At 38.1% G+C, this 26944-nt stretch overlaps 1 protein-coding gene across 3 annotated transcripts in view; it reads left to right on the top strand.

The window, feature by feature from the left end:
• Positions 1 to 26944, top strand: part of COL14A1 (collagen type XIV alpha 1 chain) — a 127587-nt gene that overhangs the window by 86580 nt on the left and 14063 nt on the right. For all 3 annotated transcript variants that reach the window (XM_082753149.1, XM_082753150.1, XM_082753148.1), the window contains 11 exons: positions 6112 to 6189; positions 6481 to 6567; positions 10193 to 10246; positions 10673 to 10768; positions 11985 to 12038; positions 13259 to 13312; positions 21090 to 21143; positions 23888 to 23959; positions 25679 to 25714; positions 26140 to 26206; positions 26719 to 26907. In XM_082753149.1, the coding sequence (XP_082609275.1) occupies positions 6112 to 6189; positions 6481 to 6567; positions 10193 to 10246; positions 10673 to 10768; positions 11985 to 12038; positions 13259 to 13312; positions 21090 to 21143; positions 23888 to 23959; positions 25679 to 25714; positions 26140 to 26206; positions 26719 to 26907 (841 nt within the window). The remainder of the gene's footprint in view (positions 1 to 6111; positions 6190 to 6480; positions 6568 to 10192; positions 10247 to 10672; positions 10769 to 11984; positions 12039 to 13258; positions 13313 to 21089; positions 21144 to 23887; positions 23960 to 25678; positions 25715 to 26139; positions 26207 to 26718; positions 26908 to 26944) is intronic.

Consider the following 26944-nt stretch of genomic DNA (forward strand, 5'->3'; position numbering starts at 1 on the left):
AATATTTTAATACACTAAATCATTGTTCAGATGTTATTCTCAAAGACATATACAAACACAGTGTGTTCAAAACTGTATTACACAGTGTAGTAATACAATGTATAGCTCACTTGCCTGGAATGATTTTGTTTGTAGTGATAATTGTTCCTCGTGTCTCCTATTCCTTCTTACACTTTGCCCCCATGCACACTGTCCATTCATTAAATAATTTAACTGATTTGATGCAGATTGCCCTCAAAAAAATCTGCTTTAGTATATCTCTTTCTTATTGAACCATTAATGAGTTCAGTATCTAAATATTAAGATATTTGAAAATGAGAAAGATCCTCCCCAAGATAGGTACTCTTTAATTCCTCTGAAATTATTCTCCTAGCAGCAGTAACTGATCATTCAATTTGCATGGCAGCCTGTAGGTCATTTTGCCTCAGATGTCTTTAAGAAGATTTGTTTCTGTTTTTCAAGGTACATTTAGTTGCTGCGGGAGACTTGCCAGTCTGGTGAGGATCTTGGAAAGGCTTTGCTTTGCAGTATTGTTTGCTGGTTTTCTCTGAACTTTTTTGACCCTAGAAAGAGGTTAGCATAGAATGTGAACCTTGAACTCAAGGCTTGATTTGAATAGGAATGAGGTTTCAAAAATGTATTTACTTGTTATTATATGGAGATACTCTGTTTAGTCAAAAATAAGCCCTCAGAGTATATCTCTGTGTACAAAAATGAGCCTTTAGGGCTTAAACTTACGAATAATAATTATACCAAGCCTGTAAAGACAATTACACAGAGAAACCTTTGTAGTCACTTTCCAATAGAAACAGAAAAAGGCAAATGTAGAAGAACTTGAAATTAAAGGAGGCTTTGTAAAGAGAAGTGGAAAGAAATGGTGTCTTTTGTTAGAACCAAGGAATCTATAAGAGATAAATCAGATTACCCACTCACTGAAAAATTTGGTTTTGTTCAAATGAACTGTAAAGCTTATATAAGACAACAAATGTGTAGCTGAAAAAATAACTTCTTTAATCCATATGACTGTTTAGTTGCCATCAAATTTTACCGCATATACCAAATTACAAGCAGGTCAAGAAAGCATGCAAATACCATGCCTTAATGTCTCCATTTTGCACGTTTTATTCATAATGAGAAGAATTTGTGTGAATAGTCACAAGTTTTGAATGAAAGGAGGTGGTTTCTTATATTTTACAAAAGTTAAAGGTCATCAAGGGAAGCTGGTAGGAGGCAGGATAGTGGTTCTTCACACAACAGGTAGTAATGAGTAATGATAATTTTGTGGAAGGCAAGTGTGTAAGATTCTAGGGATGTCTTGACAAATTAATGGAAGGGAAATAGTTGGTGTTACTAACCGTGGAGAAAGAAATCTGGGGTAAGAAATCCCTGATCTGAATGTCATGAAACACTAGTAGACTGTAAGGGAGAAAGAAGTATGACTTGTATCTTTGTGCTTCCTTAGATTTCAGTCGTGCCATTGTTGAAAATGGGGAATTTACATGACCATTGGAATTCTTGGATTGCTCAGAAATTTTCCGTTTTCACCAGCTATGTTTTCATGAAATGCTTTTATTTTAGTTTTAGGGATGTTTGTTACTTAAAATACAGGCAACATGTTACTTTGGAATAATATTGTGGACATTTGCTTCTGACCATGCTTACATGGCAATGTCTAACATTGTCAGAAGGCTTTCAGTGTATTTTTTAAAAAATGAAACCAATTAAATCACCTGAATTTTAAAGCTTTTGATACTATCTCACAGTATCCTTCTGGACAAAATGTCCAGCATACAGCTAGATAAAACCATAATGCAATAGGTGAACAAGTGACTGATAAGTTTGGGTTGAAGGTTAATAGTAAATGTGGTTGTATCAGGCTGGTGTCTTGTTGCTAGTGGGGTTCCCCTGGGCTCTATTTCAGGATCAGTTCTCTTTAATGTTTTCATAAATGACCTGGACACAGGACTCAAACATATACTAAATCAGTTTGCAGACAACACTAAATTGGGAGGAGTTGTTGACACTCTCAAGGATAGGGCAGCCTTGCAGAGAGATCCTGACAAATTAGAGGGCTGGGCAATCACCTGCTGCATGATGTTTAACAAGCACAAGTGGTGGATTCTGCACCTGGGATGGGACAACCCTGGTTATATGTCCCAACTGGGGGATGGGAGGCTAGAGAGCAGCCCCGTGGAAAAGCATTCTGGAAAAGTTCTGGTTGTTGTTAGGTTGAATATGAGTTCATCAGTGTGCTCTGGCAGCCCCAAGGGCCAGCACTATCCTGGTTGCATCAAGCACAGCGCTCCTAGCTGGTCAGGGGAGGTGATCCACTCTGCTCTGTGCTGGGGTGGCTCAGATCGAGTGCTCTGTGCACATTTGGGTTCCACAATATAAAAAGGACATAAAACTGTTAGAGAATGTCCAAAGGAAGGCAAAGATGGTGAATGATCTAGAGGGCAAGATGTGTGAGGAGCACTGAAATCCCTTGGTTTGCTCAGCCCAGAGCAGAGCAGGCTGAGGGGAGGCCTCATGGCGGCCTACAGACTTCTGTAATTATCAAAGGTAACCTTTGTAAATAAAAGCTACCTTGCAAGCTACAACATAAGCTTTGCTGACATACAGAAAGCCAAACAAATATAGAAAAAGTCTTTTATAAAATCATGGTAAGTGGGTGTGATTATTAAAATAGTCCAGATTCTGTACAAAATAAGTTGTCATATGCAACATAAACCTCAAAAAATTGTTTATATATAATTACAGGTGATCATGTGATTTTGTTGTTGTTGTAGTTGTTATTATTATTATTATTATTACTATTTTCTGGGGCATATCTGTCCTTTCTTACACATTAGATGAAATATGTAATGTTATAATGCTATAATGTTATATTCCTGAGTTTAGAAGATAACATACCTGTGCAATGTGTTATGTCTTTTCTTTCTGCTAGGTCCCTTAAGATTTCGGTCAGAAATTACTTGACCTCTTCCTATTGATTACTTTTAATACATATAAGGTGGCTGTCTGTTAGACAGCTTAAATACATACATACTACTACATACATACATACATACTACAAGTATGTCAGCACAGGAGCTTGCCCGTTGCGAGAAGTGACTGTTCCACTGTGTGCTGATGTGGCCTCACCTAGAGTGCTGTGTGCAGTCTTGGGTGCCACAATAGAAGAAGGAAGTAAAGCCATTAGAGCGTGTTCAAACGTGGGCTATGAAGTTGGTGAAGGGTCTAGAGGGCAATATGTATGAGGAGTGGCTGAAGTCACTTGGATTGTTCAGCCTGGAGAAGAGGAGACTGAGGGGAGGCCTCATGGCGGCCTGCAGCTCCCTCACGAGGGGAGCGGAGGGGCAGGCGCTGAGCTCTGCTCTCTGGGGACAGCGACGGGACCCGAGGGAACGGCATGGAGCTGGGACAGGGGAGGATCAGGCTGGGGGTTAGGGAAAGGTTCTGCACCCAGAGGTGGTCGGGCACTGGGACAGGCTCCCCAGGGCAGTGGTCACAGCACTGAGCCGGCTGGAGTTCAAGAAGTGTTTGGACAACGCTCTCAGACACATGGTCTGAATTTTTGGGTGGTCCTGTGTGGATCCAGGAGTTGGACTCGATGATCCATGTGGGTCCCTTCCAAGTCAGGATATTTTATGATTCTAGGATTTACAAAACAATTTTGAGGGAGTATCTCCCAAATCAATATTTTTTCCCACCAATGCATACAGTGTTCTACAGTTTAATGAATGGACAGAAATTTATCTGAGATAGATAGAATAAAAAGAGGATTAAGCTAAAAGTTCATAACACTTTTAACAATCCTTATTAAGAGGGCATCTCCAGGTTAGAAAGTCCAGACAGCTAGAGCAGGGAAACTTGTCCCTGACAAGCAGCAAGTAATGATCTTTATTCCTTCAGTGAGACTGAATGAAAAGTCAAGGTTTAAAACATTGTTTATATACAATTCACAAACTTTGTCTTTATTAATATTTAATTTTCATTGAAATTTAGCTTTTTTTTTTTTTTTTTTACCTCCATGTGTGTACTGTCAAAAGAAGTAAGATGTGATGTAGTTGGCTGTTGGAAAAGTTTTGCAAAACCATGCCTGATTAGATAAGGATGGGCAGACTTTTTTGAATTACTGGCTCTGCTTGCAATATTGGATATCTAGAAAGCAAAATCATTATGAATACACAGACTTATGAATAAATGCCTAATAGTAGCAAAGAAAGCTTTGTTTAGTTATTTAGCTTGAGTCAGAGCAACCCACATAATATTTTAAAATAAGAATACTGACTCATTCAACATTTGGATGGTGAATACAGCAATTCAGAGAAAGTCTATTTGGTCTTTATTTTACACCAACATGTTTTGTTACTATGGATCTCTAGATTGTCAAATCCAGTATATGAATGCATATACACGCCTATGTAGGGCTGCATAAAATTAGCCAATAATGTCAGCCTTCCATTATACAGGATAAGAAAACATCTTGGGATGGACTCGGTCATGGAAAAAATATCAATACTAATTACGTCTGACCCTGAACTGATTTCTGTACAACCAGCTGAGGTGTTTCTAAATTCCTTGTTGGGGATATCTTACTTGCTCAAGTGTGGTACCATGCAAATGCCCAGCATCATTTTGCGTCCCAGGGCAGTATGCTCATGTGACACCCTGCTCAAGTAGTGAGTGCTCCTGGAACTAGCCCAGAGATGTGTAGTGGCAAGGCATCTAAGAAGCTCTACATGGAGCCAGCTTGTATTTGGCATAGGTTGGGAAACGGGTTTATTTGACTCGGGATAGGACTTTGTGGAGCCAACCCAAATGTCCAAAAGCTGCCTTCATGCTGCACTTCAGCTGCCCAAGTTGTTGAACATGGAGCCAGCTCAGATGTGTCTGTATCTGTAGTATAGTATGTCTACAAAACAGTTGTCAGATAAGGAGAAAATCTATGTATATGAAAGTATCCCTTTGTTTAAAACAAAACCATTGACTTCTGTAAGAAAAAAAATGAAGCAAAACCAAAGGTGCACATTTGTATTTCATTTTAATACCTCTAGAAGCAATGAAGTTTTAAGAAAATCTTTAATTTCCTCCCTCTGTTCTAGCATTAACATAATACCCCTTAAAATAATCATTTGCAATTGCTTAAATTAATATAGGAGCAAAACTAAAGATCATTCTTCTATCTCTACCCATTCCTCAATATTTTTAACATGTGGGGTTAATTTAATGGGGTGTTCTGTTCCATTCCCTTCTCTACTCAGTATGCACATAAATGAGGCATGGAAAAAGAATAGAAATAGAAACTGCATAAAGCTTCATCTCTCTAGACCCCTTTGTTCAGTTCAATGCTGTAATGGAGACAATTGGTTTTGCCATTGAGTTCTATTTAGTATATTGTTTCTGAGTACCTCATGGCTGTTATTTTTACCAAATGTGTGTTCTCTAGATTAAATTCTTGTCCAAACCATGTTCCCAGACGTGAGGTAGGAATTTTTCTTTCTAACCAAAGTTGTCATGTTGAGAAAGCTTTTCACCATGCTTAAACATTCATTGCCTGGGGATAATATGGGTAAGAGAGGGCACATTCTAAAATAAAATAGAACTGGAGACGATGATAAATATTATTTGTGGCTCAGCTCCAGTGTATGCAATAGGCTAGAGGAGACCTTGTCCCAGATAAAATCTGAGCACCAGACCAATGGGATAAGATAAATTACTCAATTTTGAGAAGCTAAACTCTCTTAAGCCTGTTTCTTGGTGCCTCTTTTGCTGAAAAAAAAAAATACCGAGAAGCACCATTGGATGAAACCAGGAATTGAGTCAAGGAGGCAGAGTTAATCAAACAAATGTCTATAACATTTAACCTTGAGTAGTTTGGTCGTCATCATGGCTGATAGTTTGGACAAGCTGGTTAGAACACAAAGCTTTTACCATTTAAGTTAGTGTATTTGTGGCTAGCTGCTCTAACTTGTGAACAAGTTTGGTAGCCTTTCCTCTGCCTAGACTGAGTGCTTGAATGAAGGTTGCTTTTCTTTCTGATGGTTCTGTTTTGCACTGATCTTGAAACTAAGAGTCATCTTTTAAATCCTCCTTGTTTTAAAACAGTTGCAGTTACAGATGTTTGACATTGTTTGTGCTACCTCATGGGCCAATCGAGACAAATGCTGTGAGCTTCCTGGCTTGGTAAGAAACCTTTTTCAATAACTGTAGAATTTACTTTTTTTCTCTCTTTTTTTTTTTTTCTTTTTTTCTTCTATTGAGACATTATTTTAATGAAATAGATGGTTAAGAGTTTTCAAAAAAAAAGCCCAAGTGTACTTGAATTACTTGTCCTACTGGTAGTTAATGTGATGTATGTTTCTAAATCAAGTGGGTGCTTTTAAGGCACCCATGCAGTATTATGTCTTAGATTCATAAAATTCTTAACTTCTGAATCAAGGACATCAATCTCATCCTATCTTGATCTTTCCTTAGAGAGATGAGGAAAATTGCCCTGCCCTTCCTCATGCTTGTTCCTGTTCAGAAGCTAATAAGGGTCCTCTTGGGCCTCCTGGACCACCGGTAAGGTTTTCTTCTGGTTTTACTCAACTGTACCAAATTGTGCAGTGGCCACCTTTATCCAAGACATGTGAACATACTGCCATTGTATAACTAATAAGATTGAGTTAGGGTTTCAAGCATTGGCAAAGGGATAAAAATGACATTCCATTTATAGCAAAGAAGTCAAGTAATATGCTGTAAAAAAACTTCAGTCACCCAGTAAGTGGAACTAGACAGTCTCCTCTAGAAAACAGTTGTTTAACTTTTTCTTCCATCTCAGTGTAGTATCTTAGGGGATAAATTCCCTTTCTCTGTGTTGGCTTTTGGAAGGTGTCAGGTAATGGATCGAACCAGACAACTGAGATATGGCAGATAAAGGTCAGATAACTCGATCTCACATCACAAGGCTGATTCCTGGCAGTTTAAAAAAGTTGTAGGTTCCGTTTACAGTGGTGTATTACTGGTTTAGTTTAAGAGATTCCTAACTAGAATATATGTAGAATGGTCATGTGTTTTTTTCTTTTACAAATAGATTGAGAACTCTGATTGCCATTTTAGGGCTGCTTGCTAGGCAAGGTTGACATAAGGCCATTTTGTGAACTAGTTAGAACTTTATGTTTCTCTGCTCTTACTGTGTTCTGTATGCTACAAGAGTATGTTTTGAAGGTAAAGAGCCAGTGAAGAATGTGAAGGAAAACAAGTTTCTGAAAGTACTCAAATTACATGAGATACATGTTCAACAATAAAATTAACTTGCACATAAAATATTCACGTTAGATCCCAGCAGATGCTTATGCTAGCAACAACTCAGAGATTAGTCTTTTTGCAAGAACTGTTCTTCAACCTCTGGGTACAAAAACTTGAAAAGCAACTCAGGAGACATTTCATTGAAGAAGTGTATCTTGAACAAGGAAAAAAATATTCTGTTCTGTTCTCCTATTTGAATGTAGGTTATGAATCAAGTATGGATTAAGGTTTTAATTCCCATGTACTGGTGTCCAGATTTTTTCTGTGAAAAAAGCAGTGAGATGATTCAAGAGTCCTTTAACCACATCTCACAGTAAAATAAAACATGTTTAAAAATTATGTGATCGGAAAGATGTGTGTTGCTACAGTTCAAAATGCATGCAGATCAAGAAATGCCAAAGCTCAATCCAGGAATAAAATAATGTACTGTTATTTATTATATTTAGGATTAAGAGTATTTTGAGTAGGATAGTTCTATGCAAGAGTAAATTTAAAATCAAGTAGAAAAATCATTGCCTGGTCAGGGGAGCATGTGATTCTGGAACTCAGCCTCTTATGAGTGATATTTTATTTTGCCAGGGAATTAAACAGCATAGCTCAGGAAAGAAAAAAAAAAAAAAAAAAAAAAAAAAAAAAAAAAAAAGTAAGAGGTCTAGGAAAAAGCAGAGCAAAAAAATAAATAATTAACAGGGTATGTCTCTGAGCCAACCAAGAGTCAGAAAGTCACATAGTCACTTGTGCTATGTCTGGTCAATACTGCTCCAAGCTGTTAAAATATCATGTGACTTTTCTCTAAGCCAAGGATTTTTCTGTTTTAGGGATCAGAATTCTTCCATGTAGCGAGTTTTAAACATTATACTAAAAAAGACTCACAATAAAAGGCTTCCATTTGTTTGGGACTGTATCTCTGGAATACATTATTTAAGATCTTTTAGAAAGTGGGTCATTTTGGGTAAGACAAAGTATTGTTTAGAGTTAAGATTATCTGGCAGTTTTCATTATGGGTTACTGTTTTTATGGCTTAATCTGCCAGAATTTGATCATGCTGTTTGAAATCCCCCATGTAAAACTAAGATAGCACACAAACCTGATTCTTTCATTGTGAGAGGAGTGCTACAGAACTGGAGAAGATGAGGAAGGAGACAAAAAACAGTATTGGAGGACTGGAGAAGTTTAATTGCAATGAAAACTTTCAGTACTTCATAGGTTTTAACCACTAAAAAAAGAAGAGAAGGATGTGAATTGATCAGAGTTGATTAAGAACTGTTTCTGGGGGAAAGTACTGTCTATAAAGAAGTTATTTAAAAATAACAGAAAAAGACATAACAGGAATTCTTGGCTAAAACTTGAAGTCAAAGTAATGAAAAATGTGAAATTAGTCACACAAGTTTAGTAGTGCTGGGGCTTAACTACCAAAATAAGTTTATGAGAAAAATAAGGGAGGCTTTTGTGATGTTTTCAACTTAAATCAAGGCTCTTCTGGAACTCAGGATTTTACGATGCAAAGGTTACCGGGTTCAAAACATGGCTAAGTGAAACTTGTTGTGAATCTTAAAACATATGATTTAATGGGTCATCATCATATGATTTAATGGGCCATCATCAGGCTATTTTTAAATATATATCCTTACTGAGTAAAAAAAAAAAAAAAAAAGTTAATGTTTTGGAGAACAAAATGGGAGAAAACTGTGATTATGTTAAATAGTTGTCATTATTCTGATCAGCATTTGCGTAGGAATTTTTAATCTGATAGAGAGGTAGGAGAAAGGCAAAGGTAGAAGAAAGGGCAGAGGGAAGCTACTGGACTGGAATGCAGAAATGGGAGGACCTGGAATTTGGGAACTAGCAACTGGAACATGATTCTGTTAAAAGCATGGGATAAGATTTTATGTTGGAGCTGAGGCTTGACAGCAACAGAATGGGTTGTGGTTATGGAGCTGTGGAATGGAAGTGAGAAGGCTGAAGGAACAGGGACAATGAGTAGAAAACTCACTGAGATCACACAAAGACTGTATTGTGATACCTTCACTGAAGAGCAGGAGTACTCTGGTACAACCAAGCATTTCTGTAGTTGACATTCCTATTTAAAATAACACTGTTCACTTATGGTGCTGTACATGGTCCTTTTTGAATACAAAGAAGGGCAAAGTCCCTGCAATACTTATATCCCAAGAGACTGAGCAATACACTCAAGTGGGGGAAGACGGAAATTGATCTGAAAAAAAGTGAAAAACAATCTTTATTTATACTGTCCTAGAGGACAAAGCACATCCAACATGTATATGCAAAACACATTCATGGCAGCCATCCATAGGTATATACAACTCCAGTGTTTCAGATGATACTAATAAAAAAGTCAACAGTTGGTTAATAAATGATTAACAGATGTAGGCACCACTAAAAAAAAAAAAGTAAAAAAAGAGAAACATGGGCAACGATTATTTTACCTAAGTGTAGCTCTAAATTTAATCATGGAAGATCGACTAGATCATGGAGTTGTCCTTGGTGAAAAATATTCCTAAGTAATTGGAAACTTGGCCTTTAACAATGTGGTGATCCTGGGGAGGGCAGACAGATGTGCAGGAGGTTTCGGCATCTGGAGGGGAACCCATGACCACATGTATGCACTTCCATCCCTATGGCAGCTTTCAGTGTTATTGTGATGCTTACATGGTGTGCATTCTTGGCTCTGGAAAGTAGTTACATACGTGTTTAAATCCACTCCTGTGTATGACCACACTTCAATATGTTCTCAGTTTAATTACTCCACTGGAAGAATCTGGACAGGATATTCACTATGATTCAAGAACAAGAATGAACTCTTTGGGCTGTTCTGGATTTCATTTCTGTTTATTTGAGGTTTTTGGTTTTCAGCAAATCCTGTGCTTGTGCTTTACAGGGTGGCCCAGGTGTCAGAGGTGCCAAAGGTCATCGTGGAGATCCAGGTCCAAAGGTACTTTGCACAGCACTTTACTGTTGTCAGATGCACAGGTTCTCATTTTTTCCCTGCTGCACATAAACTGTGAAATAAATCCCAGATTGCCTCTGCTGTTGTTGGGGAAAGTGCATAGAGAATTGCCATTGGAGTTTGGTGCATCTATCTCTTTTCATAACAATTGCTTGTCATGCTTGTTTCTTGATGAAATAAATAAATTTCAGAATGCTGCTATCACAGCATAAATCTCCCCCTTTTTTTTTCTTTTTTTTTTTTTTTGTATTTATAAAGGAACCAGTCCTTTTTCAAATGGAACCCTAACTGTTCACTCAAGTGTTAACTCCTATTTCAGATGTTTTTGAGTCTACTGGCACTGAATTCTTTAAACAGAAGCTGCCTTTGTCCATACGATGAGAATTTATCTTATGTTCTGTACAACTTTAGGGACCAGATGGACCTCGAGGTGAAATTGGTGTTCCTGGACCTCAGGGACCTCCAGGACCACAAGGACCCAGCGGACTTTCTATTCAAGGACTTCCAGTGAGACTCACTAAAGCAATAGGGTTCTTTTCTGTAATGTTTGGAACAGGGCTTTATCTTAGATTGGAGAGAAATACCTTTTGGAGTCCTGACCAGAATCTGAATATTAATATTTGAGTTGCAATCACAGATCTGGGTTTAACCTACAGTGGAAGTGCATGCAGTGCCAGCATTTCTGTTTGTATTTGGATAGGAACTTCTAGGTGGTTGGAGGGATTTGATCAACCTTAGAATATGACCCAGGTATGAGCATCCAGGCCTTGGGACATGGAAAAAGAGTCGTGGTGAGGGTTGTAACATGGCCCCAAACTAAAATACTGATCTTTTATGATATCTTCAAGTTCTGGTATTGCTCATTGCAGATGAGTTTTGACTTGAAAGGTATATCCAAGCAAGAACACCATATCTGCTGCCAAAATTAAACAATAGTATTCACTGCATTTAAGGAGTCTGTCATCACAGGAGATGATTAGAGTCTGCAATGCTGTTGTGAAATAAGTCTCAGAATATTGTCATAAAGACCCACTGGTAGAATAATGTACCAGCAGGATTAATTTATTTTATATACCTTTCCAGTAGATGGGTACACACAAATCTTGAGAAGTACCAGATACATATATTTTTCTGCTAGACTTTTTTTTCCAAATTTACTATGGTATAATGCTCTTTCTTCTTTTTATAATACTGCTGTAATAATATAATGAAATGATTTCTCAAAACAGCATATTCTTGATGCTCTCATCAGAAAATAATACAGAATACATTAATTATACGATTGGTTCTTTTGTAGAGGAATGGTGTTGCTGCATAAAGTTAATTAGAATTAGTTTGTTATCTGGAAAAGTTTATCATGCATATATTCCATAGAAATCCAGAGGATTCATCATTATAGGAAATATTCCCAAGGGCTGAAGTGGATTCCTTTGAGCAGAACAGAAAACAGCTACCTTTTTTGTAACACAATGGGTATAGTTTTGCCAGGTTAATTCTGAAGTCTTTTAAAATGAGTTTTATTTTATTTATTTTCTGGATTCGTTAATCTTCACTTACAGGTTTGCAAACTGAGGTTTGATTTCAAACTGAAAAAGTCTTTTTTGCTTATTTGTTTGTATGGTTGTTGGTTGTTTTTTCTTTTCCTAAAGATGCTAAAAAGAACTATTGCAAATAGGAAAATAACCATATATTTGTTTTACAATGTGTGATTCTTAATCGGCAGGGGCCACCAGGTGAAAAGGGAGAGAAGGGAGATCTTGGTTTTCCTGGCCTGCAGGTATTCCCTAAGTTATTTTTCAACCTGTCACTTACTATGTTTGAATGTTGAATTTGCATAATTTTGAATTTAAGGCACATATCCAAAGCTGCCGAGAAGTGTGTTGCTGTGCTAAATTTGAGTGGAGGTTTAGGAGCAGGAATCTAGGTGTCCTGGTATGCAGTGACCAAATCATTCAGGACCTGAAGAACCAGTTGTTTGCTGTTGTTTGCTTGACCTTGTTAAAAACAGGGACTTTATGGACTCAGAAACTATGGACTCTTAGATTTCTGCTTATGTAGTGAATAATCGGTAGCATCTGCTTGGTTTGCCTTTAAACTCAGCAAATTCCTCCTGAAATTATGTAGGAGGATGGATCAGTCACTCAATTGTTCTTTATGATATCTTTCACAAGATCAGCATCTTAGAAAGCTGTAAATTTCAGCTAATCTTATTCAATTTGGTGTCTGCCATTTGGTCTGGAGTTTGCGTTCCAACTTAGCGCCACTTCCTGGGGTCATTTGTTCTTCCCTTTTCAAATACTTTTCTTCTGATTATATCCCTCCAGTATTTGTTGGTTGTTCCCAGGTTCCCCCCTCTTGTTCATATGTTCTCGGGATAGTAAACTCATACAGTCCTTCCTCATAAATCAGTTTTGTCAGTCTTCTGGACCACTACAGTAATGGTCCCAGACTGCTGCTCTGCAGCCTTCATGAGCCAGAGTGAGATTTCATCTGAACAATGTGGAGCTCTGCTGGATGTAATTTGAAATCATACTCAAGCAGATATTTCCCCTTTGATATGGCTGCGCTGATTTCAAACAAAATGGTAGCAGACTCCATTCTAGAAAAAAAAAAAAAAAAAAAAAGAGAGAGTAAAATATCAATTCAATTTTTAGGTTAAGACACTGATTCCTGCAGTGGAGTTATATTGACACAGCACTGCATTGACGTAGATTTCTTTACAACTTAGTGGCACTGGAAGCCTGATGTGACTAAATTGTCAATGTTACTAACAGAGGATTGCACTAGGGAATGTGAAGCCTGTGGGTTTTAATAATGTGTAACCATCTCTCGTTTCACAGAAATACCTTCTTTACTAAATCTCCTCTATGGCCCCACCCATTATCAAACTCCCTAGTTCCTCCCATTTATCCAAGAACATGCCATACAGTATCATTGGGAAGTGATTTTGTTGTATTCTGTTGATCTCATCATTTGCCCTCCCTTTATAATGCTCAGGGTGTCCCAGGAGCCTCAGGTTCACCTGGAAGAGATGGAGCTCAAGGTCAAAGGGTAAGGTAAAATGAACAATTTTGCATTTGTTTTAAGAGTTTCCATTCCATGATGAATATGTTTCCCAGTGGGGTTGATTTATTATGGTTTATGTCACATAAATTCTGTTGTATCTGGAGACCTATAACTCTGTGCCAGTCATCAGAAAAGGCAGAGATAGGGTGGAGACTCCTTTCTACTAAATCAAGGTTGAGAAATACTAGATGAGTAATGGGGAACCATGCACTGTGTTTGTATTTAACACACTTCATAGGAATAGAAGTCACTTGTGCCCAGAGCTGCCATTCATTTGCTTACACGTTTAAAATTAGATGGTGAGAAAATGTTGCATAATTAGCATGCAATGTAGTGCAATGATCTAAATTTACTTTCTAGCTAATTAATGAATAATAAAGATGATTGCAAGGGAATTTAATACGGAACGTAAAACAACACCTGTAGAAACTACTGAAGTAAGGAAAATTTGAATGACAATATAGAAATCGTCAACCTAATTCTGCTTCTGGTAGAGCAGATGAAGATACATAGAGTCTATGTAGAAATGAGTAAAAAAAATAAATCATCATATTCATATGTGCAGTTCAAACTTCCTCCATGGAAGGCCTTTCACTTCACTGTTAGCCAGGTGCTGGCAGGTGATTGGTATCAGAGTACGATAGCATAGTTACTGTATACAGCAGAAGTTCTCTATTAAGTATGACTTTTCAGCTTCCCTTCAACAAGATTTCCATGTTTATGATAATGGTTTGGGTATTTTGATGTAACTTTAATTTCTGAGAAATCTGGACCTTCCTTAGATTTCTGGCATTATCCTGTAAACTTGTTATAAAAAAACAAAAACCTATAGTGATAAATGTATTGAGCTCACTGCTATGAGTTTAAAGGTATGCTTAAATACTTCCACTATTGTGAATTTAAGCACATGCTTTAAGCATGTAAGTTATTCTGCTGAATTTACTGTAGAATTTAGGCAATGCATAGATGCTTTTATCTCAAAGAAAGAAATTTCCCCCTAAATTCCCCAAACTTGGCATCACCTGTTCATCCCCAGGTTAATAAAGACCCAGAGCCCGATGGACATTTGGCTTTTTGCCACCATGCTTGTCTAATCTTGATTGTAGCCAGGTTGAAGTGGTTTGTTTTTAAAAACTGTATATGTGAGTGGTATGTGCTTCCTCTTCCTGCATTTCTGGTCGCTAGTGAAAAGAAACATTCTGCAATTCAGGGCAAAGAGCATCCAGAATTTTTGTTTTATGCTGTAGCCAGTATTGTCTTTAGCAGTGGAGGCACTCAGCCTCCACGTCTTTCTGTTAGCCAGCAGCTCAGAAGTGATCTGGTTCTCCTACATGTGCAACTCAACAGGTTGATGCAGAGAGATGATATTTCTCAGAAAAGCTGGGGGTCAGGACTAGGGCAGCAAAAGCTTTTGATACAACCTGGAAAGGGCATGCAGTGCTTATTTTATAGAAGACCCCAGTGTTGTCTATAATGAGGCAGAGGAATTAAAGAAATTGCTGTTTTTTACAGATAGAGTAATCATGCTTGATTCATGTGTTCGCTTTCTTCTGGCATTAATCAAAGGAACTGGATAAACAGCCTAGATCACATAGAAGGAGGTCTGTTAGCCTGCTAACGTCTTAGTGTGACCCTTATGCAACATTGTCCAGCAGCAATTATTTCTATGGCAACAAACAATGATGTGAGACTAATTTTATGGTGTTTTAACTCATTTAATTCCCATGAAGTTATGACAACATAAAATTGCTTTTAATGGGTGAAGATTCAAACCAATGATTTCACCACAGTCTCTTTGAAGGCCAAGCACTGGAGAAAAGCATAATTATGAAAGACGTAACTGCAGCAGCAGCAAAGGGGAACTGGAAAATTCCTTAGAAGTAAATTGCCTTTTTTTTTTTTTTTTTTAAATACTGTTTCCTTTGTTGGGCTTCCGCCCATTTGCCAAGATGCCGAACTGTTTTGCAGCTATTTTACTACCAGAACTGAGATTTTTTTCTTATTCTAAGCTTAGCCATCATTTCCCTGTTAGTATTTGTTATTCATTGAAATATTTTACTTATAGTATGGAACCAGTGCCATAAAGCACTTAAACAGATGGCTAAATCACACCAGTTTAAATGGGAGATAAGCTTGGGACTGTTATTTATTGGAAGATTTCTGAGAGCTTCACTAAACTGGGGATAATGTGATATTAGACTCAAGAAGTCCTGGAATCAAGCTTTTTTTCCTCCAGTTGCTGGTGCTTGGGATCAGTTCACTTTTACAATTCTTTTTCCTTCCTTTTTGCTTTGATTTCTAGCATTCATCAATTCTATTTGTATTGTTGAAATCAGTTGAGAAAGTATTTTAGTATTTTAATTCAGCCATTAATATAGAAAAAAGTCTTTCTGCTTTTTAATCCCTATTTTATTTTGCTTGTCTTGGATTTTAATAGCTCATTGGAAAACTACAGCATCTCCCGTCAGTGGTGTGAATTCATACAAAGATCGTTTTCATAATGAAACACCCTCCCAACGAAAAAAAGTGTGATGTAACAAAAATACGGTGTGAAAGTTGAATCAGAGGAAGAAATGTATTTTGTGATAACAAAGCAAACTTTCTGACTATCCCTGATATTTTTAAGCCTGTCTGGTCAATGGTTTCAATCTACATTTCAGAATCTGTACTAGGAACATTCTCCTGCCCTCTCATCAGATCCTGGTTATAAAAGAGTGTCATAAAAATTTTATAAAGTAGAAAAAGGTTTCTTTTTATTTTATAGCTGGGGTGTGGTTGTTTGGTGTCCACTCTTACTGTACCATATTTGTAGCTGGCAACATAGAGAGGTTTTACTAAAGAGAACAGATTGTGTTTCTCTACCAACTCTCCCAAGGATATCCTGTTGAAAGATACAGTTTGAATTGCACATGCTAGAGAATCCAAACTGATGTCATGCTCCTGGTGAGTACATAGGCTGTAATTAGACTCTCTTGTGCATTTGGTTCATCTTTTTCAGCCAAGAATATAAAGTTTGGAAGCAGACTGAGACTGACCTTTGTTTATATGTGTAGGTAGAGAGGGGAAAAGTCTTCCCTTTCCCATATCTCCATGGCTACTATCCAAAGTTAGGTCACAACTGCAATCCCTGTTCTTTCTTGTAAAATGCAGGCCACTCGAGAGGACAGATCTACACAGCTGCAGCAAGAGAAACCTAATCATAGAATCACAGAATGGTTGAGGTAGGAAGGGCCCTCTGGGGTCCATCTGGTCCAACCCCTGCTTCAGCAGGGACACCCAGAGCAGGGTGCCCAGGACCATGTCCAGGTGGCTTTTGATGTCTCTGAGGAGGGAGACTCCACCACCTCTCTGGACAACCTGTGCTAGTGCTCAGTCACCTACACGGTAAAGAAATGCTTCCTGATGTTCAGATGGATCCTGTCCTCTTCCAGTTTGTACACATTTCTTCTTGTCCTGGCACTGGACACCACCAAAACAAGCCTGGCTCTGTCTTCTTTGCACTCTGCCTTTAGGTCTTCATACACATTGATGAGACCCTCCCTGGGCCTCCTCTTCTCCAAGCTGAACAGTCCCAGCTCTCTCAGCCTCTCCTTATGAGAGAGATGCTTCAGTCCTTTGACCATCTTGGTAGCCCTCCGTTGGACTCTTCCCAGTGTGTCCCTGTCTCTCTTGGACTGGGACCCCCAGAACTGGACACAGCACTCCAGGTGCAGCCTCTCCAGTGCTGAGTAAAGGGGAAGGATCACCCCTATTGACCTGCTGGCAAAACTTTGCCTAACACAGCCAAGGATGCTGCAAGCCTTCTTAGTGGCAAGGGCACACTGCTGGCTCATGTTCAGCTCGGTGTCTTTCAGCCTGTCTTCATATGCCCTGTGCTCCAACTCCAGGCCAGTTTGGTGGCTCTCAGTTGTACATTTTCCAGTACGTTGATCTTTCTCGTACTGGAAAGACCAAAACTGTACACAGCACTCCAGAGATAGTCTGAACAGAGGGGAAGGATGGCTTTGCTGAACCTGCTGCTGAACCTGCTGGCTGTGCTCCTGCAGCCAGAATGTGGTTGGTCCTGTTTGTTACAGAGTAATGCTGGTGACTCACATTCAATCCGCCGTCCCCTAGGAACCACAGATTCTTTTCCAGGAAGGCGCGGAAGTGCAGCTATGCATGTCAATAGGAGCTGTGCCACGTCTTTTGCTCTAGGGATCTGTTTAATTTATAAGCAAAAACATAGTCAGAGGGATGCAGATACAGAAGGAAAGGAATCTTGTCTTCCAGGTTTTCATTTTAGTAGCACACTGCAAACACTGAAGTTAAAACATGAGTAATTAACAAAAATATGCAAAAAATATGTTTTAAATTATGAAGAATTAATAAGGAATTGATTTCAGACTATCAGCTCACAGACAGCACTGGTAGTTTCACAAGGAAGAGAGGAAATGCTCAGTCAACATTTTGATTGTGTGCTGAGACAGAACTAGCCTTTTGTGATTGAATAAAAGGTCTGTGTTCTAAGCAAAGCTTCCCGAAAGCCACATTTCTGCTCTTTTTCTGTGGTAACTTTAATTGAAAATAGCTCATGTTGGTTCAAAATCTTTTGGGAGCTACACCTCAGATTAATACACTGAAAGTGTTTAGTAACATTTCTCTGATGGTCACGGGGTGTTGTTTTGAGAGGAGGAGCATTACTTTTTGAAATTTTCATCAGAAAAAGAAGAAAAGAAAGGTGAAGCAGTCATGGGTCCCAGCTTGCACTCATTTTTTTTTTAGACATATTCAAAAGCTGTACGTGGAGGTCCTTCAAGCCTGAACTCGGTAGCTTCAGTTGAGGTTTTGCCAGTGTCTAGTCTTACTTGAACAATTGTTTCTCCACAAACAAATTTTGAGCTACCAAAAGCTGAAGAGCTTCTAGTGAAGTCATCGTCAGTCTCCACTGTCTTCGATAGGGTTGAGGTTTTATAGGGATTTAGGTGGTGCCTGTATTCCGTGATGCCATTTTTATTCCAGATAATAATAATATTTCTAAAAATAAAAAAATAAAAATAAATCATTGCAGCTATATTTTTTATCCACAACTGTTTTTCATGCTGTTAGCAAAATATGCTCCAGTTCAAGTTGACCTTGCAAAATAATACTCATCTTGAGTCTAAATTGCCCTGCATTTGAGGTCACACATCTAAATCTCTCCCATCCTGCTCTTGGTCATGCAGTGGCCCATTGGTGTCGTTGTACACAGTCATTCCTATCCTGCCTATGACCCCATCAGAGATAAAGTGCTGTTGTGCTGTGCAGTCCCTCCAGCCATTCTAGAGATAGCTAAGCAAAGAAGAAATTTCAGCAAATGGAAGAGCAAATAACATCTTTAAGGTTTCAGTGCTCTGAATACAGCTTGTGAATTCTCACAGTGCTGTATTTCCTCTGCGTTACACGGACCAAAAATAATGGGAGAAAGAGCCAGAAGAAATACATTCACAGTCTGTCTGCCAGTTTCCTGTTACCTTCTAATCTCCTCTGCTCGCTGCTCACAAGTTGAGAATGAGTATCAGATCCTTTCTGGCCATCAGGTGATCTGAGTAACATCAGAGCAGCATAAAGAAAGAGGTTTGGCCTTTAACCTGACCAAACAGATATCTCCATGCTCTCCCGTGATTCAAACCTCTCTTTGACTTCATTTATAAATAGCCAATTTCACGATTAACAAGTACAGTAGGAGGTGATTCTATGTGGCCAAGAAATACAGACACAGTGCCAAGAGAAATGAATCCTAGGAGAGTAGACAGGAGATGATTCCTGAGCAGCCAAAAGTAAGAACAGTGCTTAGAAGAAAGAAATTGTGAATTATATTAATAGAAAATGTGATATTTGTGATTGTTCTGTTAGCTCTACTCTTTAACTTGGATGGGAGAAGGGATGGACGTACAATGTTATTTTTATGCTAGATCTTAGTAGTCAATGGAAGGCTTTCCATTTCCTTCCCCACTAGGAAAATTAAGCACTTAGGAGGGTCCAACCAATTTTCATCCTGCATTAGCACTGATCAAAAATAAGTGGAGATTTAAAATTTTGCTTTGAAAATGAAATATACATGTAAATGTGAAGGTGTTAATTTTCCTGAAGGTGATACAGATTACAAAAACATGTCGATGGTGTAATTTCTGTTATCTTATAGGGGCTTCAGTGTTACTATAAAGTTGCTGGCAGCTGTCATTGAATTTTTTCAACTAAATGCTTCTTCCTGAGAGCGTCTGAAAACCGATTTCATCGTTTGCAATGCACTTCAAAGTTTCTTATGCCATTCCTTGGTTTCCTCTAGAAATACCAATTTTGAAGTCTGAACGTGCTTTCCTTACTGTGGAAATTTATTTGGGTTGAGCTGGGCTTGCAGCCGTTTCTCTGTATATGTCCTATAACTGCTGTGCTACGGTATCTTTATTTCAGTGCCACTGTGGTGATATGTTTGCTTTTGTTCTTATTGTTATGGAGGTCCTGCTTTGTACCTTGAAGCTTCAGAAATCATTGGCTATGCTATGAAATAGGAAAGTATTTCTTTATCAAGCCAAAGGATGCATAGCTGACATAACATGAATTGATTATATGGCTTATTTTACCATTGAAACACCTGTCTGGTGGAATTTAAAACAATCCTTCCCAGGTACATGAGAGATAATATTCCCAAACCATTTATTTATGCCACATGAAAGCAGTTTTGATTCAGTTTCTAAATTACGTAAAGCATACTAATTCTAGTTCATGCCATATTAATTACTAAAATAGTGTAAGAGAAAAAAATCAGAAAAAAAGTATGAAACAAAAAAGAAACTTTTTTTCTGAAGCTCTACAGGATACCAAGAACTAGAATGTTCTTTACTCTGTGTGTGAGCACAAACACTTTCAAAGCCTCATTTTCCTTCTACTTATATGTCTAGATTCTGGTCTTGAGCCAGTAATAAGGTCATATTTCTCCTTTTTGCTTTGTATATTAATTAAGTAATTAACTTATCACTAGGCTGCTCAGAAACCCATGCTTTATAGCATGTGGACACAAAGTGTGTACTTTGGTTAATTTGCAAGAATACTTTACTGATAGTGTATTTTCTTCTACATCTGGTCAGTCTTTCTTCTCTGATTTGCTTGCTTTCCAGTCTCCAAGTTATCTTTAGTTTCTGGCTCTCATTTCTGGAAGCTCTGAAGCATGTTCATAATGTAAACCACATGAGTGTTCCTATCGAATTCTCATTATGCTGCTTCCTGAGTCAGGACCTCTGTGATAGCTTGTACATGTGTACAGTATTGCTGGGCAGAGAGATATACTCGCAGTTACCATCTTTCAGCACTTAATCCATGGGACTGCGAACAGTTGCAAGCAGTGAGAACAGAATGCATCTTGTTGGAGAGAAGTTTGCCAGTGTACCCTCTCATCTGCCACGTTACGGCAGCTTTATAAGAGAAATTCACCCAGAGGTGAAAAGTGCCATTACAAAAGGATTTTGTATTACTACTTCTTACTTCAAAAATACAGTGAGACTATAGCTGGATTTTTTTTAAAGTATTGGCTATGCTATAGCTCCTTTCCAGAAACAAACTCTCCCCAGGGCAAATAAGAGGATTTTCTTCTAAAAAAACACTACCACCAGTTCTTAATTTAAGAAGAAAAAAAAAAAAAAGATTAAAAAAAAAAGAGAGAAATACCCTTCTAAATGAAATGGAACAGATTAACAAATTATTTATAAAAAGCTGATAATATTATATACATTTTTTTCTTTCCTAGGGCCTTCCTGGCAAAGATGGACCCACAGGCCCACAAGGACCTCCTGGCCCAGTGGTGAGTATTGCCCATGGAATTTTTTACTGTACAAGTAAGCAGGACTTTGGGGGATTATGGGGTCACTCTGTTATCTGGGCATCAGTGGATAGGCCAAGGCCAAGGGTTCTCCTTGGAAGCTGAAATTCTCATGACTCACAGGGCTGGCAGAGAGCTGCTTGTCCAGTGTCATTGCTTTCTGTTCTCACTCAGCTCAAGAAAAAAATGTCTCCCATGGGAAGGAGAGAGAGTTGTTCCACCAAGAGATTGGTAGTTTGTTCTTGAGCTAAATAATGGCACTATATAAGGGAAATTAATGCTGTTAACATTGAGGGCAAGAATTTATTTTTTGTAAGAAATTCCAGTTAGGGTTGTTAGTTGAAGTGAATTGCTCAGATTTGCTGTGGCTGGAGGTGTGTGCAGGTATTCAAATAATCTAATAAAGTAATCAAGAAAGACAGCAGAAGCCACATTCTGCCTTCCGAGCAAGATATATGTTGCCTCTGGAATCAGTCTCACATCTTCTCAGTGGGGGTGGTTAGACAAGGTTAATACATTTTTGGCAGATTTAACTTAGGTAAAACTGCTGATGGTGTTGAGTATTCTCAATGCATAGAATCATAGAGAATCATAGAATATCCCAAGTTGGAGGGGTTCAACAAGGATCATGGAATCCAACTCCTGGCTCCACTCAGGACTACCTACAAATCAAACCCTATGTCTGAGAACATTGACCAAATGTTTCTTGAACTCTGGCAAGCTTGCTGCCATGACCACTTCCCTGAGGAGCCTGTTCCAGTGCCTGACCACCCTCTCAAATCAGTTTTTCTTAAGTACTTTTCTCAGGGCTGTGCTCTTGGTGCTCTTTTTCCTGCAACACATGCGTCTTAGTTCTCTTTTCTACCATCTTTGGTCTTCAACTGGCAGAACTTTCTGTGTCTAGATGTACCTACCATGTTTGCTCCCTGGAAATGCCTTTCTCACTCCATCCTCATGCTATTTACTTAGCTCATACTCAATTAAGTCAAGGGAGAAGGTTTCTATATTATGCTCCTGTAATCTGAAGGGAAATTATCTGTCAGCCCAACAGTTGTTGGGTTGCCCAGTCCGTGGTAACCTGTTGGTCAGGAACAGTTCAAATATACCAGGAAGATGTGGAGTACTGCAGATATATTGAAGCACAACCTATTTTATTTGTGATATGACATATGTAAAACCAACGCCCAGATTTCTGCTGACTCTGAGCACAGTCCCCTTCTCTGCAAGTAGATCAAATGAAATCCACAATCATCTGGATCAGGGTGTCAAAATCCAGACCTAAAATTTTGTTATTAATGTGTAAATATCATCTGTGTTTGTGTTTACTATTTTAAAGGATTTTATCATACAAACAATATCCACTGTAACTTGGCAGTATTAAGTTGTTTTGTTACAGTTGGCCAGATCAGGAAACATAAGAGTTTGTACTGATTGCAATAAATAGATATTAAAAAATTAAAATCCCATCGACAGTCTCCTGATTTTTGCTTTTCTTCTTCTGAATACTGAACTAATAAATTGAAGCAGTAATAAGCTCCTAAATTTAAAAATAACAGAAGAAAACAGTTCAGTAATTGTAGAAGACTCACTTATTTTTTGAGCTCTGAACGGAAACCATTGTTTTGTAGTAATTCACAGCACCTCACTGAATTTATTAATATGTCTTATTTTATTAAGTAGTATCAGAAATGAGAAAATTCTATTGCATGGGATTTTTCCCTGTTCATCTAGAAACAGATGATAAGAACAGGTTACATGGTATGAGCAACTTGGCAGCCTGTGAATCTGTGGTGTATATATAAATTAAACAAAAACAGCGGCAATTTAGGACTCATTTGTGATTCTGTGACCACAGAAAGACCATTTGTAGCATTTCTCCTTTTGTGTGGAGAAGGTATAAAAGAACCTGATCAAGATCAAATTCAGCACTGTTGTAGAATCTCACACTCCCTGCGTTCCCTGCTTTTGTTGTCTTCATTTCCACACTAGATCTCTGTCTGAACAACAGGCTGGATTAGGTCACTGCTGCTTCTTGTCAGCAGCTACCTTGATTGCTATCGGGACAGGACTAAAAAATTTTCCATGTCCATAATTTTGGTAAGGAGCAGTCGATGACGTTTTTTCTGCTGCAGTTAAATTACATTCATTTCTGGCACTGCAAAAATTAAATTAATACTTAGTGCTTTTAAAAAATGTTTTACCTATTTAACGTACTTTCCAAATCTTTTCTGTCATTCCATTAATGACATGTGTTGCTAATCACATAGAATAAATAGAACTCTATGCCTAACGTTTGGTTCATAATATTTGGCTCCTCTGTAGAGCAGGAGGTAGAGGTCAGCAAGCAGATTTGATAATTTTTCTGAAATTCAGAAATGGAACTTTTAATCTTTTTTTTTTGGGGGGGGGTAAGGATAATTTTTATTTATTTCAATTTCAGTAATGTTTAAAAAAAGAAAAATGGTCTGCTTCTTATTTGAATCTACCTCTTATTTGAATCATTGGCCATAGGATTTTGTAAAGGATCACACTTTGCCACAAAAGGTGTGACCTTCTTCTTTCAATATGTACCTGTGCTTAACATTGCATCTCTAAATGATCCCTAAATTCTAAGTGAAAGAATATTGCTCTGTGGACATTCTCTCCATCACAGTATTTCTCTTAGTGGGCCTCATGGATGTTAATTGCCATCACCAATAAGTATTTTCTTTCTCTCTTCCTTGCAGGGCATACCTGGTGCTCCAGGTGTTCCAGGTGTTACAGGAAGCCAGGGGCCACAAGGTGATGTTGGAGCTCCTGTGAGTAAAATACATTAATATGAATATATTCGCTCTTGTGCATTCATTGGTTTCTGATTCTGGCTTCACTGTTTTCAGAACTCCTCAGGATTTATAGCTTACAATCTTTTTGCAGCTAGTTAATCAGAATGTCATATTGGTCTTTCTTGGTTCATTTTTCATACCTAATTTATTTGTTGATCTTACATACAGTGTTTGGAATACAGGTATGAGAGAGTCAAAAGAAAAGATTAAATCACGGAAGTAAAAACATAATGGTATATGAATTTGTAGTCACTGTGTCATTGCTTTCTCCTTTTATTCATTTGCTTTACAAGTTAAAGTGTGCCTTTTGATTAACCTGAATATTTCCATAATAACTTTATTCTGACTTTCAAACTGTGAAAATATTGTATGAATAAAAAACTGTCTTTAGTGATTACTTTGTGTTTACATCAGGGCAACTGACTAATGATCAGGGCTTTTTCTGTAATAGTATTCTAAATTTCAGCTGCTGGAAATTTGACCAGCAATTCCATTCACAATTACACCCTCTACACCTAAAGTCTGTATTAAGAACCTCTAACACTAAGTTCTTCTTTCAAATATTATTTCATTTATTATCAAATAAAACAGTTTAACTAGAAGAAAAGAATCCAGTTATAAAATGAGTGTATAAATTACATAAAAGACAGAGCTAGAAGATTTACAGTGGACCTCTAAAACAGATTTTATTTTATTTTTTCAAAATCCATTTTGCTTTGGAGACCTAGTCCAATGCAAGCATATTTATTTGGTTAAGTGGGAGTGAAATGACTAATAATGTGTAAGCAAAGGTAATAACCTCATGCCCAATTTTGCATAGTTTCTAAGTGCAATCATGAAATCTAGTAAGATTTGATGAGCTATGGAACTTATTACTATCAATGTATAACATGTTGCCTGTTCAATTCATATCCAAACACATGTTGCAGATAATTCAACTAAATCTCCTAGAGTGTAGATATTCCTGTGAGCCATGTAAGACCTTTACCGCAAATGTTTAGTAGTTCTACAAAAACAGCTAGGTAGGTGAAAACTAATTGAATTTCAATCACTATCTTTCCCCAAAATAGAGCAATATAAAATAGGCCTAAAAATAATCTTGCAGTCTTCATAGGTCCCTATCTCCCTCCCAGTGTAGGATAAAAACGATGTTTTAAGCATGTATCAGTCAGCTGGTTAACTCTTCATGCAGACTTTTCCTTGCTTCGGGAGCTCCTGAGGGATATTTAGCCTACCCCCAAAGCCTCCGTTGGTGAGGTTGTAACTGCCCCATGTATCTTGTCCCAATGCATAATGATCTTTACCAGCATGACAGTATTATCTTGACTGTCATACTAAATTTTCTACAAATGCTACAAACTTTTGTCTCCTATCAGCCTTTCATATTCAATGCTAATGTTAGACCCATTTGAGCCATGAAAGTATATCTCCTGGTGGCCTGTCCTTGCTGCCATTTTAAACAAGAGAATTCAGTGTGTGACAAACCCCTGAGAAAGTCATATACTCTCCATGTAATTGGCAAAGGTGAACATTTTTATGAGTACTGAAATGGAAAAAGTATATTCATTATTGGTACATAGCTTCCTGAAACCTTTGTTAGTTTTTGTTCATGTTGCAAGGGACAAAATATTTAAGGGTTAAAAGTTTTAAGATGGATCAAGACGAGAATTAATTTTGTATTGAATCTTTCCATAGGGTGCTCCTGGACCTAAGGGAGAAAGGGGTGAGCGGGTAAGTGTGCTCACTTGTTAGCTGCCATATTTTTTCTGTTCTGGCCTTGTATTTTGTAAAATGCTTTCTGCGATGATTTATTGTTCTCTGTGTTTACAGGCACAATAGTTTTCTCCTGTGCAATCAGGCAAACTTCCTTCTATTCCAGTCACTGCCTTATATATAGCTATATTAATATTTTGAAGGTGAGAAATATATGGCATTAAGCACATTCCCAAATCTCTCACTAGGGTTATCTTCTCAGACCTCTGTTTGCTGGCTAAAACCAGCAATGGCAACCAGGGAAATCCCTAAACTTCTTAGGCTTTTTTTCTCATCTGCAAGGATATAATCTCTCAGGGGTAATAAATGTTTTTCATTGCACTGAGCATTTTCAAGACAGAAATGATGTAAAACTGTATTACACTGCTGCTTTTGTTATCCAGGGTGATCTCCAGTCCCAAGCAATGGTGCGTGCTGTTGCTCGTCAAGTGTGTGAACAACTTATCCAGGGTAAGTACAGTGATAGTTCATGTGCTCCTATCTCTAGGATACATCTCTTCCTGCCACAATTGCTTATAAATATGATGCTTTTCAGAGCATTCATGGGGATCTGTCCATTTTAGGCTAGGCTGTCAGTATTTATAGTCCAATTAGATTTATGTTCAACTGAATTTGTGTCCAACTACAGCTCATTACCATCAGATATCTAAAAAAAGACCTTGAATTGTCTCCAAGTTATTAGAGTATACAGAAGCTTTTGTGGTAACAATTTTAAAATTTTACAGACAAAATACCAAAAACCCCATCAAAGCAAGGAAATGAGATTCTAGACAATAGTTCTTCGCCTTTTCTATATATTCCCTAAACCACAGTTTCTCCATCAACAACACACAACTTCACATTATTGAAGTTCCCCAGCACCACAGGCCACAGCCTTGAGGACCTGCCAGTGCTCTTTTCAAATTTCACTGAACCAGATTCTCCACTGCAAATTGAAAACGATGACATTTTTCTCTTGACAGGTCATATGGCCAGATATAACTCAATCCTGAACCAGATTCCAAGCCAGTCTGTCTCAACACGAACCATTGCAGGACCTCCTGGGGAGCCAGGTCGGCCAGGGGCTCCAGGGCCCCAGGGTGAGCAAGGATCACCAGGCATGCAAGGGTTTCCAGGAACTCCTGGTCAACCAGGAAGACCAGGAGAAAGAGGTAGGCTTCGTGCTTCATGTATACAAAAATATACCTC

This window comes from Aythya marila (assembly GCF_965140915.1).
Source record: "Aythya marila genome assembly, chromosome: 2".
Taxonomy (NCBI): domain Eukaryota; kingdom Metazoa; phylum Chordata; class Aves; order Anseriformes; family Anatidae; genus Aythya; species Aythya marila.